Raw genomic sequence first — 18,144 nt, 5'->3', positions numbered from 1 at the left:
CTCGTGTAATCTATCAGCTGCTATCGGCCCATCGAGGGCTGGGAGCGGCCGGGCCCAGAGATGGCGCCAAGCGCGGGCGCTGATAACGTCCCGAGTTCAGGAGATGAATGTTGAGTAAGCGCAGGCCGGGCCGATAGGATGTGGACTTGGCAGGCCCGGCTCCGGCTGAAACCAATCCCCCTATCTGCGGGCTGGGCTTTCTCAGGCCCGGCTCTTTCTTCCCGCCTCCTCACCTCCCTTTTCTCTGCCGTCCCTGCCCGGGCCCTGCCCCTGGGGACAGGAGTGGGGGCCAGACTGCTGGCCCAGGAGAGGGGCCGGGGAGGGGCGGGGGGCCTGAGCAAGCCCGAGGAGGGCACAGCCCGGGGGGCTGCCTGGAGGAGGCAGCTGGCGCGGCGGCAGTGCCAGGGCCTGAGCGCAGCCCAGCTCCTCCACTCCCCCAGCCCGTGCTCAGCCGCAGGCCGAACCCACAAACACTCCTGCTTCTGTGACTTTGCCCCGAAGTCCCTCCGCCCGTTCGCGCTTCCCTGCTCACGGCCCGGCTTACTGCCACCCCGGGAAGCCCTCGCCCACCACCCACGCCCACCCAGAGGACCCAGAACGAGCGGGCGCAGGATGGCGGCGGTGGGGAGCCAAGTCCAGAAGTGTCCTGACCTCCTGGCTCCCCCCTCCACAGACCGCCAGCCGCACAGCCGGCTGAAACCCTGGGGCTGGTGCCCAGCTGCTCTCCGCCTGGGCTCCCTCCTTTGCCCCGTGGAGCCGGTTCCTAGCAGGCTCGTGCGGAGGGTCTAGGCGGACGGCACAAACCACCCAGGGCTGAGGGCGGGGCCCTGGGGGCGGCACCGCTGGAGGAGGATGGACGGGGCAGAGCGGGGCCCGGGCTCGGAGGAAGACTGAGGCACACGGTGCCCGGGGCAGAGAGACACAGCTAGGAGGGAAACAGGCCAGGGAGGGAGACAGGGGTTCAGGCCTGGGAGCAGGGAGCTCTGGGCGCTGCCCCCCGCCCCCCGCCTGTATAAATAGGGTCAGCAGATGGGTGGGGGCCGGGCAGGGCAGCGGGGAGACAGAAAACGCTGGGTCAGGACAGGCTGCTGCCCACTCCCAGCGGCGAAGCCTTAAGCCAGTTTTGTTCCTCGGTGCCTCGGTTTCCCCGTCCGTGAAGGAAGGGGGCACCAAGTGGGTGCTGTCTGAGGGCCACAGGGCTGTGTGGTCCCCCCTAGAGCCAGGCTGATTTGGAGGCCGCTCCCGTGGCTGCTGCTGTCCCTGCGGTCCCCTGCGAGGCCAGAGAGGCCCAGCTGCCTGGGAGGCCTTTCAGTCCATGCCCAAGGCCCACCCGCGGGTTACAAAGCCGAGCCGGGAGGACGTGGGGGCGGTGGGTGCGGCCCCTCCCCGGGCTGGCGAGGGTCTGCCTGTATCACGCCCCTCCCAGCCTGGAGCCCCCACCTCACCCATCAGACCTCCTGGCAGGCCACCTGTGGGGCGCACCATTCACCCCAACACTCAGGCTTAGACCCAAGACTCCCCTTGGGTGAGTCCAACCCATCTGCCCAGCCACACTCTGAAGCTCGCCCGCCCTCTCTGGCACACAGCCCCCGGCGCGTGAAGCACCTACTGCGTGCAGGGCACTGCTCGGACCTGGGTGAGTGGGGAGACCTGGCGTGACAGTGACCCGGAGCGTGCTGTGAGGGGGGCGTGCCAGAGGGGCCCAGGAGAGCTGGGGAGCCGCGGGGTGCCTGAGCAGAGCAGCTGGGGGTGCGGGGCCACGTGGACACGCAGTCTGTAGACTCCCCACGACAGCCCCTCGGGAAGACAGGCAGGCCTGGAGGGAGGTTCGGGGTACCAGGCCCCTCCAGGAGGGACAGCAGGACCCTCAGAGTGAGGCTGCGGGACGCTTCCTTTACAACCTTGGCGCCCGGGGGTAAGCCAAGGGCGCGCGTGGATAGCTGCGTGGCGGGGACCCGGGCTCCATAGACCGCCCCCACCTTTCCACAAACACCTTGGTGTCCAGGCAGTGGGTGGTAGCGGGGTGACATGGTATGTGGGTGCAGCCCAGTAAACGCCGTCCAGCTAAAGCCTCTGGAGGTCACGCGGCTCTTGCTCCTTAGGCTGTCCCGGGACAGCGAGACCCTCCTGGCCCCACGGACGTCCGTGCCCTATGGGTTAAGGGAGTGGCCACAAGCAGCGGCCTCCCTGCCCCGGCCAGCACTGGGCCCTGAGGCTGCAGGAACCCCTGCGGCCGCTGCCCTGAGCAGTGCCTGGTGGGGACGGCGAGGGCCCGACCGCTGCCGGAGGCCGGCGCAGGGCAGGGGCTGGGAAGCCGCCCCTGCGGGGGGAGGGGGGGAGCTCCCCGCTGCAGGCACATTCCGGGGCCCTGGTGGGCAGGCCAGTCTGCGTCCCCAAGCTCCCTCAGTCACTGCCCCTGTGGCTACTGCCAGGTCCCCAGCACCACCCCCCACGGCCATCAAGTAAGCTGAGGTGCTCTCGCCAACGCCCTCTCTCGGGTCGCCCGGCGGCAGTGGTGCTGGGCCTGGGTTGAGGGGCCCCTGGGGCTGCAGCATCTCGCACCTTGCCAGGGACCCCAGGCCCTCTGCGCGTCTGCAGCGCCTGAGCCCCGGCGTCCCCCCTGCCGGGTGCAGGTGTGCAGGGACGCCCCGGGCCTCCCAGAACCGCGCCGAGGACGTGGAACCAGCATGAGGCCTGTTGAGCAGGGCCGCAGCCCCAGACTCGAGGTGCTTTGCCTAGGGGGCGGGGGGCAGCATGACCTGACAGGGCCGGTGTCGGGATGGCCCTGGGGGAGGCGGGGCCCAGTGAGCCTGGAGAGAAGCCGGCGCCTCAGCTGGAGACCAGGCCACGTGGCGTCCACCTGGGCTCTGCCTGCTGGGGCAACCTGGAGGTGAGGCTGCGGGGGGCTCAGTGCCAGCGCCTAGCGGGCTGCACCGGGCCCGAGAGAGGGCTCCTCCTCCCCGGGCGCCGGCACCTCGCCCACCCGCCCCAGGAAGCCCGCCTCGGGGCCGACCGTTGGGGTCATTGGGGTAGACAAGACCCTTTCCTGCCTTTCCCCCTGCGCGAGGCCTCACGCCTGTCCTCTGGCCCCACAGCCCCTGTGCCCACCCCCGCACCCCTTTCCTGCCAGGCACCCCGATTGGCTTCCAAGCCCAGCCTCGCCTGCTGGTGTTCTGGGCCGCTGCGTGCCAGCCCCGGGCTGTGGGGACACCACTGGGCTCCCCCACACCCCTCTTCTAGGTGGCCTCCCTGCCCTGGCCGGGCAGCAAGCTTTGCCGCTGTTATAACTGTCACAGCTGGGGCTTCGTTCCCAAGGGCTGGGGGGCAGGGGCTGTGCCTCAGTTTCCTCATCTGTCAAGCATCAACTGGGTTCCAGGCCTCCTTGCAGGAAGGTCCCCAGGGTCACACTGGCCGTAGCCCAGAGCTGGGTGCCGGCCACCTAGGCCCCCAAGCCCAGCCTATCTGGGCGGGTGGGCAGTCCCCGCCGCCTCCGCCCTGCCGTGGCCCAAGCTGCCCGCTGCCCGGCGGTGGGAAAGTCCGAACCTGTTGCTATTTTCGCTGTGTTATCGGGGCCTTATCTGCCGCTGTGTGCACCCAGACGCCAGGGTCTCTCTCCTGGCCGCCCAGCCCCACCCGCCCACCGGCTGCCCAGGGCCTGCGAGACGGGAGGCCAGGCCGCAGCGTCCTCCCCCGGTTCCTGCCCCTCAGCCCCTCACTCTGCCTGAGGGACTGACACGCTTGCCCCCAGATGCTTGGCTGTCGTAATACACGACTGTAATAACAAGGCAAGTCTGTGCCGGCACCTGCCGAGCCTGGCCGTGGCCCTTGACGTGCTGCTGCTGCCCACCCGGTCCCCAGTGTCAGTCACTGCTGGGCCTCTGCCTGGAATGCGTTTCCCTGGCCCCAGTTGTGGGCAGTCTCCCCCCGCCCCTCCCAGATCACCGCCCTGGTCGCCTCCTCCAGGAAGCCCTCTCGGACCACCCACCCCCGCCCCCAGCAATGGCTGAACTCGTGCTTTGACATTTGCCCCTCGTTGCTTGGGCAGAACATCTCGGTTGCTTGGGGTCTCCAAGTCCTGACGCAGAGCCTGGCCCTCAGAGACGCAGCAAAGTCGCGAGCGATCGAGCGAGAGTGGGACCATCGGAGGCCAGGGCACCCCTCCCGTCAGGAGGCCGAGACGGCGGTGGGGGCAGAGCCAGGCCCTGAGGCCAGAGGGCCTGCGGCCGTGGTCCGGCCCTGAGGGACCATCTTCCTGTTTCCTTCTCTGTAAATGGGAATAAAAGCACCTCCCGGGGGCCTGAACAAGGTGTCCGCAGGCAGCCCTGCGGCTGGCCAAGTCCAGGCGGCCGCGTGCCGGGCCCTGGCTCTGGCTCCTGCAGGTCTCCAGGGCCCCACAGGGCCAGGTCTGCGGCAGCCACTCCGCTTGCACAGCCGGGAGGCCGGGGCGAGGGAGCCTGGAGCTCTGCGGCCATCGGAGCCCGCCGGACAGGTCTGGCCGGGGCCACCGTCGTCCTTCTGTCACATCCTCGGCGGCCAGATCCGGCTTCTTTGAGTCTGTCTCTCCGAAGGACGCCGCCCCCACCGCGGCGGCCCCACGGAGCCGCGGGCCTGGGGCGGCCGGTCACCTCGCCGGCCCCGGACTCAGGGACTCGGGACCGTCCTCCTGCGAGTCTCCGTCTCCGCAATTCCGTGGACGGCGTGAAGAAAGGGAGTTGATGAAATTCCACTATCAGCGCCGAGCCAATATGCAAAATATCTCGCCCCCAATCAGGCAGCTATTATGTTTTCATTTCCATCCCGCGCCGCCTAATGAGCGGGAGCCGATGGCAGCGGGCGGCTGCTCTCCGCGATAACCGGGCTCTCGGCAGGGGCGGCGCGACCCATCGCGACCCATCGTGGGCCGAGGGACCCCACGCAGGGGCTCCAGGGAGCCCCACCCGCCGGTGGGCAGCGTGGCCGGTGGCCGCGGGGGTGCAGGCTGCCTCAGGCGGGGCGGACAGCGGCGGGCTGGGGGAGCCGGCCCGCGTGGCAGCCACTTTGCTCCCGAGGGCCCGGGGAGCTGCTGCCCTTGCTGGGTCTCACTTTCCCCATCTGCAAGTGTGTCCCCTGGGGCTACGGCCCGGGGTCCTCCCCGCACCCCTCCCCCGCCGTCCCCCCGCGCGCGGGCTGGGGCTCGGGGCCGTGCAGAGCTCAGGCTCCTACACAGGACGGGGTGCGGCCGGTGACGGGCGCGCCCCGGGGCTGGGGGGGCCGTGTGTCTTGAGTGCCGGCGGGACCCCGCTTCTGCCGTTTGTGGGCTCGCTGCGACCGCCGGCAGCTGTCTCGTGGTTATCAGCCGCGCTAATTGCGCTGGAACCGAATTAGCGGCATTAGAATAAATTGCCGCTGTGCCGGCCTCCCTCGCGCTCTCGTCACGCCTCTGTGCCGGGCGGCGCTTTGTTCCGGGAACCGGCCGCCGCGAGGGCCTCCCTGGGTGGCGCAGGCACCAAGGCGGCCGCCTCCCTGGGCCGGGCGTGTGGGGGCGGGCGAGCTGTGTGCCCGGCGAGCCTGGTCCCCACGCCACAGAGCGGGCTGCAGACCCTTCCCCAGAGCAGGCCAGCGGGGCCCTGAGTCCGGGCCCCCAGCTCTGAGTGTGCCCACAGGCAGGCTGGCCAGGAGGCCCCAGGCCTGGGTGCTCGCCCGCGGCAGTGCAGACCCGCCAGGCCGAGCCTCCGGGAGACGGCCACGGGCCGCGCCCTGCCCTGTGCGTGCAGAGGGAGGTCACTGAGGGTCAGGCCTCCCACCTGTCCCAGGGCACGAGTCGGACCGGTCTGGGGTGTGCCCAGCCGGCTGCCTGCCGTGTGGGCGCACTGGCAGAGCGGGAGGCTTAGCCTGGGGCTGCCTCTGTGTGGTCTGCGCGAGCGCGCCTGTAATTACGCGCCGAGGTGTGCGGGGGCGGGGCCGTGCCAGCCCGAGCGCCGCTGCTGGGCCTGGGACCTTCTTGGCTCCCTGGTGCCGCCAGGACGGGGACCCACTCTTCCCCCACCTCTGGGTCGCCCCCACCTTCCGCAGCCTCCTCTCCCACCTCGTCCTGCCCTGGGGCCTGTGCACAACTGCTCCCTCCAACCCGAGCGCTGAGCTGGCACCCCCCCCCCCCCCAGGAGTCACCGCAGGTCCCGGTGGGTCTCCGCCCGCTCCTGGCCCTTCCCACACAGCACAGCCTCACCCGCCCCTGCTTGCGTTGGGCCTTGGGCCGTCTGGAAGCCTCTGCAGAGCCAGGGCCAGACCCAGGCCCCGACCTCCTGAGCACCTGCCCTCAGCTGTCAGCAGGAGGCGGGCGGGCCTCTGCCTGCGGGAGCAAGGTCCTTCTGCATCCTTCTGGCACCTTCCACGTCCTGCCAGATGAAGTGTGAACAAATAGAAACCAGCTTTACCCCCATGGAATTCAGCTGGCTTGGCCTGGGCCAGCCCCGAGGCGTCAAAGGGCCCATGGCTGCCCCCCCCTTCTGCGTCCCCTGGAGGATCCTGGACGGGAGAGAGGCCGCGGGAAGGAGGGTGTGGGTCTCGGGGAGGCCTGAGTCTGTGTTTCTGGGGAGAAGGCAGGCAGAGGGAGGCATCCTCACGTTCCTGGAGGCCCACCTGCTGCCCGCCTACCCCGGGATGGGGCGCAGCCCTCGGAGCGGTGCATCCCCGGGGTGCTCTGGTGCCTCGGCCCCCGCCAGGGCCACCGAGCTGCTGGTCGGGCTCCTGAGACCACGCGGTGGAGCCCGGGTCTGGGCCTCACCTTGCTGTCCTCGGCAGTGAGGGGCTGGTGCTGTGGCCTTGGCAGCTGGGCCTGAGGGGGACCCCTCAGTCAGGACCCCCAAATGCACACCTGGGTGGCAGCCATCACCCCCGACGGCCGGGGGGATGGGCAGGGGCTTGCCCGGGGCTTGCTGTGAGCCACACTCAGCACCCGGCCGGCGCGGGCTGTCCGGCTCCGGGGCCTGCAGTCAGGCCAGCTGGACGCCCAGGCAGCCTCTCACGCGAGGTGAGAACCTCCAAGAACCTGCAAGGAGCAGAGCCCAGGCCCGCGGCGCCCTGGCCCCTGGAGTGGACACCTGTGGCAGCAGCCACTTAAGCCTTCAACAGGCTTTCTGGGTGCTCCCCATGCGCCCCGGACCTGAGTGTTGGCTTCCCGGGTAGAAGGGATGACTGGGCCATGGTCCTGCCTGGTCACCCCATCTCGGGAACCACGGTGCCCATCAGAAATGCTCGTGGGATGGGGTGGGAGGGATCCCGCTGGGGACAGCCAGGAGAGGGGGGTGCACGTTTCCCCGGCCGGGGGGACGGAAGGCAGTGGGACCCCTAGGACTGGCAATGGCTGTTGATGTGGGCTCGCCCTTCAAGCCTTGGGGGGGCTCACAGCCACCCCCTCATGGCCACTGACCCTGGGAGGCCTGTGGGTCAGGGGCAGCGCCCCTGCCCCTCACGAGTCCCCTCGGCCCGTGTCCTCAGGTTCCGTCGGCGACATGGAGGCCGGAGAAGAGGCCCAGGCCGGGGCCAGCCCCCTTTCGGAGCGGGAGTCTGCGGCATCGGAGGCCTCGGCCTCGGGGGAAGCTGAGCCCCCGCGTCCTTCCGGGCCAGGTGAGTCTGCAGCTAGGGGCCCCCGCCGGAGCCGCCCACGCCCTCCCGTGCCTCCACCCCTCTTCACGGAGCCCGTCCCTGGGGGCCAGCCCGGGGACACCTGCAGGCCGCGGCACCTGGTGGGAAGCCCCGCGCCTCAGGCACACTGGGGCCACACCCCCGCCTCAGGCCCCTCCGTGCCAGGAGTGGGGCCCTGCCCGGCGGCACCGGCCCCAGCACAGACCCTGGGAAGGCGCTTGGCCCAGAGAGGCCGGGCCACTGGCCCAGTTCACACAGCCTGAAACGGGGTGTCCCCCGCCGGCCGATGCCGCTCGAGTCCTGTCCCACCTCCCTCGCGCCCAGCCTGGCACCCGGCCCTCTCCCATCGGGCCCACCTCTCCCCAGCTGAGAGCAAGGCTGGCAGGACACGCCCTGGGAGGGGAGCTGCTGTGATCCTGGCACAGGTGGCCTCAGAGTGGGGGGCCTCTCGGGCTAGCTGTGCCCCAGAGCCCCCGAGAGGAGGGCTTCACAGGCAGGGGTACTGGGGTGCACGGCACCTGCCCTGCAATTCTCCAGAAGAGAAAGGCAGGGTGGAGGTTGTGGGGCCGGCTGTGAGCCGCTCTCCAGCCGCTGCTGCACCCGCTGGCCTGGCCCATCTGCTCCTTCCCCATGGGTCACAGCCCGGGACACCACGAACAAGACCCTCGCGGGGGAGTGCAGGGCGGGCGGGGGTGACTCGGGTACAGGTGAGGCCCCAGCAGGTGCAAAGGCCCTGAGGGGAAGGAAGAAGGGCTCTTAGGGAGAGGCTGGGGGGCAGCCCCTCCCCACGGAGGCCCCGCCCGGCACATCCCCATGCCAGGCCTGGTCCCCCAGAGGCCCTGCCGCTGGGGTCACGGGCCGTGCAGCAAGGAAGGCAGAGGGGCTGCAGGACCCCACCACCTGACCCTCAGTGCCCCAGGGGGCTGCCGGCCAGCAGGCACCCACTCGGGCCCCCTGCCCTCCCGGCCTCAGTCTCCGCAGCCGTGGCGCCGGCCCGGGGCGAGGGGGCTGTGCAGCCCTTATCTCCCCATCGCGGCACGGCTGTGGGTGCTGCACCAGTGGGGGCGCCGTCTGCCAAAGGGCAGGAGGCTGTGCTGGTTGACTTTGACCCAGTGGCTCCCGGGAGCCAGGCCCTTATCTGATCTGGGAGCCGGGCCGCGAAGGGGGCAGGAGCTGGAAAAAACAGCCGGGGTTGCACCTGGCACCGCGGGGCGATCGCACGGAGATGGGGGCGATAAGGGGGAGCAGTATCTGCCGGGGCGGGCCGGCGGCCCTGCATGGTGGCTGGGCGCAGATGCCAGCCCGCTGATTTATAGCCAAAAATAATAGGACTTTTATACCGTGTGATTGATTTATTTGATGTTAATCACAGCTCTTATCGCGGGTATTAATAACCCGCCGGGCGGTGACGTCACCCCGGGGGGAGTTTATGGGGGCCCATCGATCGGGGGCCGCGGTGGTTATCAGTCGGGCGGGAAGGCAAATATGCCCTTTGGGCTGGGATTGGGTGCGGGGCCCGCCGAGGGGCCCCAGCTGCCCAGCAGCAGCTCGGAGCCGGAGCCCCCACGTGTGCCGCTGGCCTGGGTGTGCCTGCCGGCCATCCTGCGCTGTAATTATTAACAGCAACTGGAAGAGCAATTATTACCGCTGCAATTAATGAGGGGGCGACGGGGTTTAAAGGGCAAGGAGAACCTGAGGTGTCTGGCCCCCCAGCTGGAGCCAGCCGGGGGGGACCTGGGGAGCTCGCCCACCTGGGCCTCGGTTTCCCTCCTGGCCACGGGGTGGGGTGCCCAGAGGCTGGCAGGCCTGATGGTGTTTTCCTCTTTCCAGACACGCCCCCCCCACCGCCATCCCCCACATCCCCAGAAGGCCCGGAGGAGGCAGAGGGGCCAGAGGCGAGGCGGGACGAGGAGGCCGGCGAGTCCTGGAGCGGCCCAGGTAAGAGCCACGGCCGTGTGGCCGGAGCAGCCCCTCCCCGGGGCCCGGGGCCAGCCTGCCGGGGTCCTGGATGTGGCCTGCAGGTGGCAGGTGGGTCGGCCGGCCTGGGTCGCTTCCAAAGTCCACCAGCCTGTGGGAACGGTGTCCGCTAGAGGCGCCCGGCCTGTGCCGACGCTGGGCTAGACCCGGCCTGGGGCAGGGCCCGGGGTGGGGCGGGTAGGTGCTCAGCCTATGTGGGCCAGAGAGGCCCACCCACCCGGTGGCCGGAGCAGCTCACAGTGCTCAGGGTGTCCGCCTGAGCCCCGTGCCAGTGGCAGCAACTGTGGGTGCAGGAAGGGCCGCCTGCCGGATTCTGCCCCTGCTGCCCAGAGAGGAGGGCGGGGCTGGAGGCGCGCCCAGGGCTCTGGGGCAGATCCTGCCTGTGCTGGGGGCGGGTAGGGTGCCGGGCCTCATGGAGCGCTGGGGCCTGGCCGCCATGTAAGCGGCCAGCATTGGCCAAGCACCAGATGTTCAGGTGCGCAGCTGGGGCAGCACGTCCTGTGGGCCTGGGGGCGTGACCGTGGCCGGTGGGGAGAAGCACGTGGCCAGGCCTCGCCTCCAGGGGCAGGGCCAAGATGGAAGGGGGTCAGGGGTGGTCTTCTGCCAGTCCAGTCCAGTCACTGTGTGGACGCCGTGGGTGCCGAGGCACCGGAGTCCATGGAGGGCCAGTGATGTCTGCCAGCCACAGGCCCACCCTGAGCAGGTGGCAGCTGTGGCTCCGGGAGGGGGCCAGCCCTGGCCCCCGCCAGATGGTGACCCCTCCTTGACCCGGCCTCCCCACCGGGCACACAGCATGGGGTGCTGCCCGGCGCCGGGACAGGCGTCCGGCACAGTGACATGCTGTCCTTCGAGAGGGGCTCAGCTTCTCCCCACCATGGGGCACCTGGCAAGGGGCAAGCCCAGAGCAGCGTCCACCAGCCTGACCCTGGGCAGCAGCACCAGGGACTGGGGGCCGGGGAAGGGCCCTCTGGTCAGGTGGTTGGCTCCCGGGCACACCCTGCTCCATCTCCCCTGCTCTGGGAGGGTGGCGGGCACCCACAGACACCGCGGCAGCCCCAATTCCAGGCTTCACCAGCGGAAACATTTGCTTTGGGTAGCGGCGAGAGGCAGGGACCCGTGTGTGCCTGCAGGACCTGATGGGGCGCTGGGCATGCAGGGGGCAGTGGCTGAGGCAGGAGCTGCTGGCCAGAGTGACCATGAGCACAGAGCTGAGCTCACACGCGGCAGCGCCCGGGGCCCTCACAGGCCGCCTGGGTGACAGCTTTGGGGCCGGGGCTTCGTGACACATGCAGCCCGCCTGCCCGCTCGTGGTGGCACGTCCCCTCGGCAGATGGAGGGCAGGCCACCGGACACAGGAGCCCGGCCTCGGGGAGGCCAGCATGGGCAGCCGCGGCCGTGGTCTGGGGCTGGGTTCACCCAGGGCTTCCGGCACGATCTGTACCCTGGAGGCCCAGGGGCTCCCTATCGGCCCCCACAGATAGGGATTTCTGGGCAGTGGGCAGCGATGGGCCGATAAGCGGCCATCAGCCCACGCTGCGGTGGCCGCCCCTATCAGACGCCGGGCAGGCCACGCTTATCACCCGCCGGGAGCCAGAGGGGCCCGGGGGCGCTTATCTCTCGGGGCCGCCCGTGCCAGCGACGGGGCAGCAGGGCTCCCTGGCCCCGGGCTTGGCCTCCGAGGCCGTGCCAGCTGGTGACCGTGGGCACGGGCTGCTCCCGCTGTGCGGCTGAGCGCCTCTCCTGCGACCCTCTCCCCTGAGTCTGCTCCTGGTCTTTGCTCTGCGACGCCCCACCCCCATGGGAAGCACCCCATCACTGAGGGACGCTGTCCTCAAGGGTGGAGCAGGCGAGCCTGGCTCTGCAGCTTCTGTGGGGGTGACTGCCTCAGCCTGGGCTGCCCCTCTGGCCCTGGGACGCCTCAGAGCCCAAACCCAGGCTCGGCTCCCCCACTGTGGCCCCTCGCCCCTGCGCGGGCTGCTGGCCAGGCCCAGGCTCCTGGCCCCCTCCTTGGTCAGAGCCTTCCCCAGCGGCCCACAAGCAGGGCCTCGCGGACCCCAGGGGCCCTACCCTGCAAAGCCGGGTGTGAAAAGGCTTTGGAAAGGCAAAGCGTGAGCCGAGGAATGAGGGGCTGAGCCTCCTTCCCAGCTCTCCTGCCCCCCAACCCTGTGTCTGGGGCTGGCGCTGGTGCCCCAGCTCTCGGTGTCGCTGCTCCAGGGGTGCCCCCAGCTCTCCGGCAGGACACAGGCCCCGAACCCCCGCCAGCTGGTGGCTCCACCCCATCCTGCTTCTCGCCCATCCTGCCTGCAGCCGGGGCTGCCCTGGGACAGGGCGTGGGCACGTGCGGGGCCAGGGAGACACCCCAGAGGCTGCCAGCGCCCAAGAGCCAGGTCTCCTGAGGTCGGGGCCGGGCCCAGGCTGGGGCTGATCCCGCTCTGAGCCAACGGGGTGCAGCTGCCGCCTCGGGGCAGGGTGAGCGGGGGCCAGTGTGCTGCCAGCGGAGTGGCGCTGCCGGGGCTCTGCGAGGTCACCACAGGCGTGTGAGGTGGGCGCCCCAGAGGCCCTGGGTGGTGAGCGCACCCCTGGCCTGAGTGGGCTGCACCCCTCAGTGAGACCCAGGACCAGGGTCGCCTGCCCCTCGTTCTCCCTTGAGCTGGCAGCCTCAAGCGCAGGGAGAGGGCCGGGCAGCAAGAAGGGGGCAGCGGCGTTTCCTCTTTGATGACCTCGTTCGGGGTGGGGGGACTGCAGGAGCGCAGACGGCTGAGGCCCTGAGCATGGTCCCAAGGGCGCCTGTCTGACCACTCCTGTCCCTGCTCACGGCTGCCCCAGCTCCCCCAGAGCCCCCTCCCCGCGCCCCCTCCTAACGTCCAGGAGATGCCAAGGGCCGGGCAGACATGCCAGTGCCCCTCCCCGCCAAGAGGGTTTGCGCTCGGACGCGGGGTCCTGGGCCGCCCACCTCCGTCCCGGGCCTCGGTGTGTCCTCGGCCGCCCGCGGGTCGTGAGGGAGCAGGGCAGGTGGTGTAGGGCCACGGGCACTGCCCCAGGTGAGCCCGGGGCCCAGGAGCGCCGTGTGATCAGGCCGGCCCTGCGGGGCTCCCCTCACTCTGCGCAGCCCTTCAGGCCCCGGACAGGGCCGGAGCCGGCTATGCGTGCAGAGAGAGCCACGCCCGTGGGCACCGCGCGGCTGGGACAGGGGTGCGGGAGGCCCTCGGGGTGGCCCCGCAGGCGTGGTTCGGGCGTGTGGTGGGCAGGGCAGTCGGGCTCATGGCCTGGGGTGTGACCTCAAGGTCCCCATCGCCCAAAAGTGTCTCAGGGCCCGGAACACCCAGTGAGCACCGTACCCCAGCTCCACCCCAGGCCTAGGGCAGAGGCAGGCCACGTCCCCAGGCCTGAGGTCAGCAGAGGGGCGGTAGCGGGGTGAGGGTGTGTGCAAAGGCCAAGCCGCGTGGGCCCGGCTGGAGCACGTGGAGGCCGAGGGCAGGGCGTGACGGGGCGGGCGGAGTGCTGGGCCCTGGGGTCCGGAGGGTCTAAGCAGGCGCGGTCAGCTGCCCGGGAACGCGGGTCGGCGAGCACGCACCCCTGGGTGGGGAGGCCTCTGTTGGCCTTTCCTGCCCGATCCCCTACTTGAAGGTTCCCGCCGCCGCCGCCGGAGACACCCTCGCCCAGGCGTGGGCGTGGGCACAGGACCCATCTCACCGCCGGAGCGCGTGTGCGGACCTCAAGGCTTGTTGTCGCGCGGCGGCCGAGGCAGGACAGCCTGTCCTGGTGGACAGGCCGGGGAGATGGGCCGATACACCGGCCGCGCGTGTGTGGGTGGGAAAATCATTTCAGCTATTTTGCCTTATCGCCGGCCTGGCACAGCGGCCCATGGGCCTATTTGTCTTGGATTAACAGGGGGAGGGGGCGAGGCAGGGTCAGCCTGAGGTCAGCTCCAGAAACCAGACCATGGCTGGGCCAGAGCTCCCTCTTCTGGGTGTCCCCAGAGGGACCCGGGGCCCTACTTCTAACACTAAGACACCCCTGCAGGCCTGGCGCTCTCCTGCCCCTACCCGCTGTGCAGACCCAGACAGCCAGACCCCACCCTGGAGAATGTCCCTCCTCCCAGTGTGGCAGAGGGCGGCCTGCCCGCTCAGAGGGGCCACACTGCTGGATGCAGGGGAGCCAGGGCCAACAGTTCGGGGCTGGGCAGGTCGTGCATTCACTCAACAACCCCTTGTGTGTTAAGTGCCCACCCGGAGCCAGAGTCCAGGTGCCCAGGGTGTGGGCATTTGGGCCGGGAGGCAGAGTAAGAGTAAAGAGGGGACCGTCCTAAACAGGGAGGCCAGCCCAGCTGCTGGTGGACCAGCCTGTCGTTGTCTTGGACGAGGAGTTCAGAGGTCACTGGCTTTGGCCAGCCTGGCCTGCGCTGCGCTGCCCACTGCCTTGGACTGGCCCCTTTCTCCCCGAAGCATCTGGGCCCCCAGGCCAGGGCAGGTCTGACCCCTGGCCCTGTGTCCACTGCCAGGCTCAGAACTGCCCTCCCTTCTGGGCACAGCCCTATGGGCAGGGCCCCCAGGCCAGAACTGAGGTGGGGCCTCGGGCTGTGGATCTCCGTCGCTGGCCTGGCCCACATGGGGCCACCTCTGGTACTGCCCCGTGGGCAGCAGGACCAAGCACCAGGCCACACACCACCCCAGAAAGGCCTGGTGCAGGGGCCTCAGCCCTGGGCACACCCCTTGCTGTGGTCAGCAGTTGGCCATCCCGAGGTGCTGAGCACCTGTGCCCACGGGACCCTGGCCAGAGGGAAGCTGCCCTGGCACTGCGGCCGATGGGCTTATTTGTCTTGTATTAACGGGGGAGGGGGCGATGCAGAGTCAGCCTCGATCAGGGGTGGGGGCGGCTGGTGTGCAGACAGCCAAGGCCCTAAGCATGGTCCCAAGGGTTCAGACTTTGGCCTTGGGCCCCTTGGGGTCTGCCCAGGGACGGAGCAGGTGGTCAGCTCCCGGGGCACTGCCCACCGGGGGGCCTGTCCACGTTTGTCCTCCAGGGTGCACTTCTCTGCGCCGTCCTGCGTGCCAGCCCGTTAGACGGGGGCACAACAAGAGCCGCCGTCCATGGGCACAGACCAAGGCCTGCTGCAGCGGCGCCCGCGGGAGTGGCCCTGCGACGTGGCCTTGGCGGGACGGAGGGGGCGGGGGCACCCTCGCCAGTTCCCCCAGACCCCCAGCCGCCGCGTGGGAGTGGGCTGGGGCGCTGGGAGCTCACGGCAGCCGGTGACAGCTGTGGCCCCACTTCCCGGAGGTGCAGGCCCAGGGAGGTCCTGCGCTGCCCCGGCGCCCCACCACACACCCCGCCGGGGAGGGGCCGCCCCCGCCACGTCCCTCTGCCCCCGCCCACCCCGTGTGTTCTCGCGGGCTCCGGGCCTCCCTCCGCGAGGACGCTGGCCCGGGTGAGTAAGCAGCGGCGGGGGGCTCCCGGCCCTCCTGCCCGGTGACCTCACCGCCTTCCGGGAGCGGCTATCTGCGGCCGCGGCCTATCTCGGCCACGGGTGCTAATCAGGCGCTTCCTCCCCGCCCTCCTGCCGGCTTCCTGCCCCCACCAGCTCACCCGGCCGCACGTGGGCCTGCGCCCCGCCAGGGCCTGCGTGCACCAGAGGGCGCAGGCCTTCCCCGCCGGGGCCTCTGGGGCCGGCTTCCCTTCCAGAAGCTCCCCGCGAGTCCTCCTCCGGGGGCGGCCAGGCTCCCTGGCCCTGCTCTGGCACCGCGGCTGGTGCCACCTCACCTCACTGTCACCCCGGCACTGTCCTCGCCATGTGGCCACGGGTCCCTGCCGGTGCGGGGCAGCCCTGGCCCCCCGTCCCTTCTCGGCTGCCTGGAGGGGACCAGGAGGGACACGCTCCTGCCGGGAGGTCCTGCAGGGCGGAGGTGCGAGGGCGTGCGTGCCGGCCGGCGCCCTCTCCAGCCTGCTGGGCTGTGCCGTCCCCAGCGCGGCGTGGGTGGGGCGCTCTCGGCGGTCAGCGGGCTCGGCCGGGCATCCCGGGCCGGCAGGCGGGATCTCCCCCATCCCCAGGCAGGTGGGGACACTGAGGCTGGAGCTTGACACTGAGGCTTGACCCAGACCCAGGCCGGGCCGTCACCCGCCCTCCCGCGAGCCCCCGCCACACCCCGCTCCTTATTTATTTATTATTTCTCTATCTCTGTGCGTAACTTTTGATTTCCTCACCACGTTTTTCCATTACGGCAGCCGTGGACGCGGCCGATAAGATCGGTCCCCGGAGATGGGACAAAGGGGCCGCCATCGGCTCGAGGGCTGGTCATATCCTGCCCGAAAGGCCCGCGCGGGCCTGAAACGAGGCTCGATGCTATCTCGGGGCTTATTGTGTCTCGTATCGAGGAGGGGGCTGCCTGCCCAGCGAGGCCTCAGCCCCTTCTCGCCTGGGCCGCGTGGCCCCTGCAGACTCAGGCGTCCGTGTCCACTTTCCCCGTCCCCCCCTGCCGCCGGGGCCCTCGGTGACCGAGGCCATGTGGGTGCAGGCAGGGCTTTGGCCCCACCCCGGGCTCCCGAAGTCTGTGCCGAGGGGTCCCCCCGCCCCAGCTTGCATGCCCGGGGCTGGGTCTGGCTCAGCGTCCGGCCCCCAGGAACTTGCCCAGAGCCGTCCCCACGTGGCCGGGTGCCCCGTTGGTGGCCGCGGGCTCGTTTCTCTTTGCTGCCCTGTAAGGCTTTGACGAGAGGAGGGGCGGTCAAAGCGGCGGTCCCGGCCGCAGGGGTCTCCGCTGGCACACGGCTGGGCCGGCTGCAGCTCCGGGACGGGGGCCCCAGCAGAGCTGGGCTGTGGGCTCAGTGCGGGGCCGGTGAGAGCCGGGGCTCCTGCGCAGGGAGTGGGGGGAGGGGGCAGCCCCTTGCCTGGAGGCCCTGCAAGCGCCTGCCCACCTCCCCCGGGCACTGTTGCCCTTCAGGGGCGTGGAGAGGACCAGAACCTGGCCGGGACCCTGACCCTCGTCTCCTGGGCGGCGGGTGGCCGAGGGGCCGTGGGCAGGGAGCCTGCTGGGCCCCGCGCGCAGGGGCTGGCACAGTTCCCAGGCCCACCTTTGGGCGCCCTGGGTGGGGGTCCCTGGAACGCGCCCATCCCCAAGGGCGGGTGCCGCCTGTGGCCGGCAGGTGAGGCTCTGCACCGCCGTGGGCTCCCAAGCAGAGTTGTGGTTCCCCCAGGCTCCCGTCAGCAGGACTCGCCCGGGGTGGGGTAGGGGAGCAGCCCCCTGCCCGCGAGACCCCCCAGTCTGCTCAAACTCACTTGCCTCCAGCCCATTTGCGGCGGCCGGGCCCGCAGGCGGAGCGAGCAGGGCGCAGACCCCGCGCCCCAGCCCGGTGCAGGGACAGGCGGGCGCGCGGCCGGGGCCCAGGGTGGCGAGCGGGAGGCCGGCAGGAAGGAAGGGCCCTCAGTGGCGTCGGCCCCTGGCAAAACAGGGGCAGGGGCCGGGACGCGGCCACGGGAGCCGATAAGCCGTGGGCCCGGAGGCATTTTCTTTGCCTTATCGCAGATCCTGCTTCGCGCCCGCCAGGACGGGGCTGGACGGGAGGCCAGGCACCCTGCCCCCTCCCCGGACTCGGGGCCTCTCTCCCCTCCAGGGTGTGAAGCTCATGGCCCGGAGACCCTCAGCTTTTTGAGCAGGTGCCAAGACCGTGAGGTTCTGGGCTGCGAGGTGCCGGGAAAGCTGCGGGCCTCAGGCAGAGCGGGGCCCAGCAGGGAGGGCCCCGGCGCCTCGGTGGGGTGGGGTCCGGGCGGCACACAGCCCCTGGCAGGGCTCAGCCCCACTGTCTGTAGCTGCCCCTGCTGGCGAGGCTGCTCTGGCAGCACCCGAGAGAGCAGAGGCCAAGACCACACCCACCCCTGGGCCCGGCCGGGCTCGCTGCACCCCCCCAGAGCACTTCCCAGCCTGCCCAGAAGAGGCAGCTCTGGCCCCTGCCTGGGGCCCAGATGACGGGCCAGGCCTGCCCCACCAGCCCTGAACAGGCCCCGGGCGGTGGCAAGGGCCCCACCCTGCTCTCTGGCTACCCCATGTGGTCCCAGCTCCACCATTAGCCGGGGCAGGGTTCAGCCCGATAAAGATGGGCTGCCGTTCTAGGCCAAAAAATCAATAATCCCGGCGATCGGGCGATAGGGAGCCAAGTGCAAGGCTGCTGTGGGCGGGCGGGGCACTGGGCGGGGCCCTGCCCCCCTCACCCCACGACTGAGGGGCCCGGGCTCCAGCGGGACGATGCTCAGCCACCCAGCCGGCGCCCCTGCCCCCTCCCGCCAGGTGCCCCCAGCCCTGTGGTTGGGCAGCGAGAGTGCGGCAGGTGGGACGGCCGAGCTGGGGGCGGCCTCGCGCAGCCCCGGCCGTGGGGGGATGGCTCCTGCCCGGGGTCCCGCCAGCTGTCCCTTCTCCCAGGCCTGTGGCGTGAAGGCTGGGCCGGCTTGTCCGGCTCCACTTCCGCCTCCTGCCGCTGTCCTGCAGCCCTGTGTGCCCTGGGGTCTCAGGCCACAGTGCTCAGTGCCCCTTCCTGAGGGCTGTCCTGCGCGGAGACATC

At 70.6% G+C, this 18,144-nt stretch overlaps 1 protein-coding gene across 1 annotated transcript in view; it reads left to right on the top strand.

Annotated features, from left to right (window-relative positions):
• Window positions 1-18,144, top strand: part of ZFPM1 (zinc finger protein, FOG family member 1) — a 48,786-nt gene that overhangs the window by 12,043 nt on the left and 18,599 nt on the right. The window contains 2 exon segments of the mRNA XM_037515751.2: window positions 7,477-7,605; window positions 9,454-9,561. Of these exon segments, the coding sequence (XP_037371648.1) occupies window positions 7,477-7,605; window positions 9,454-9,561 (237 nt within the window).

Source organism: Talpa occidentalis, unplaced genomic scaffold, assembly GCF_014898055.3.
Source record: "Talpa occidentalis isolate TD23 unplaced genomic scaffold, MPIMG_talOcc4v2.1 talOcc4.17, whole genome shotgun sequence".
Taxonomy (NCBI): Eukaryota; Metazoa; Chordata; class Mammalia; order Eulipotyphla; family Talpidae; genus Talpa; species Talpa occidentalis.
This window is presented reverse-complemented; position numbering and strand designations above follow the sequence as displayed.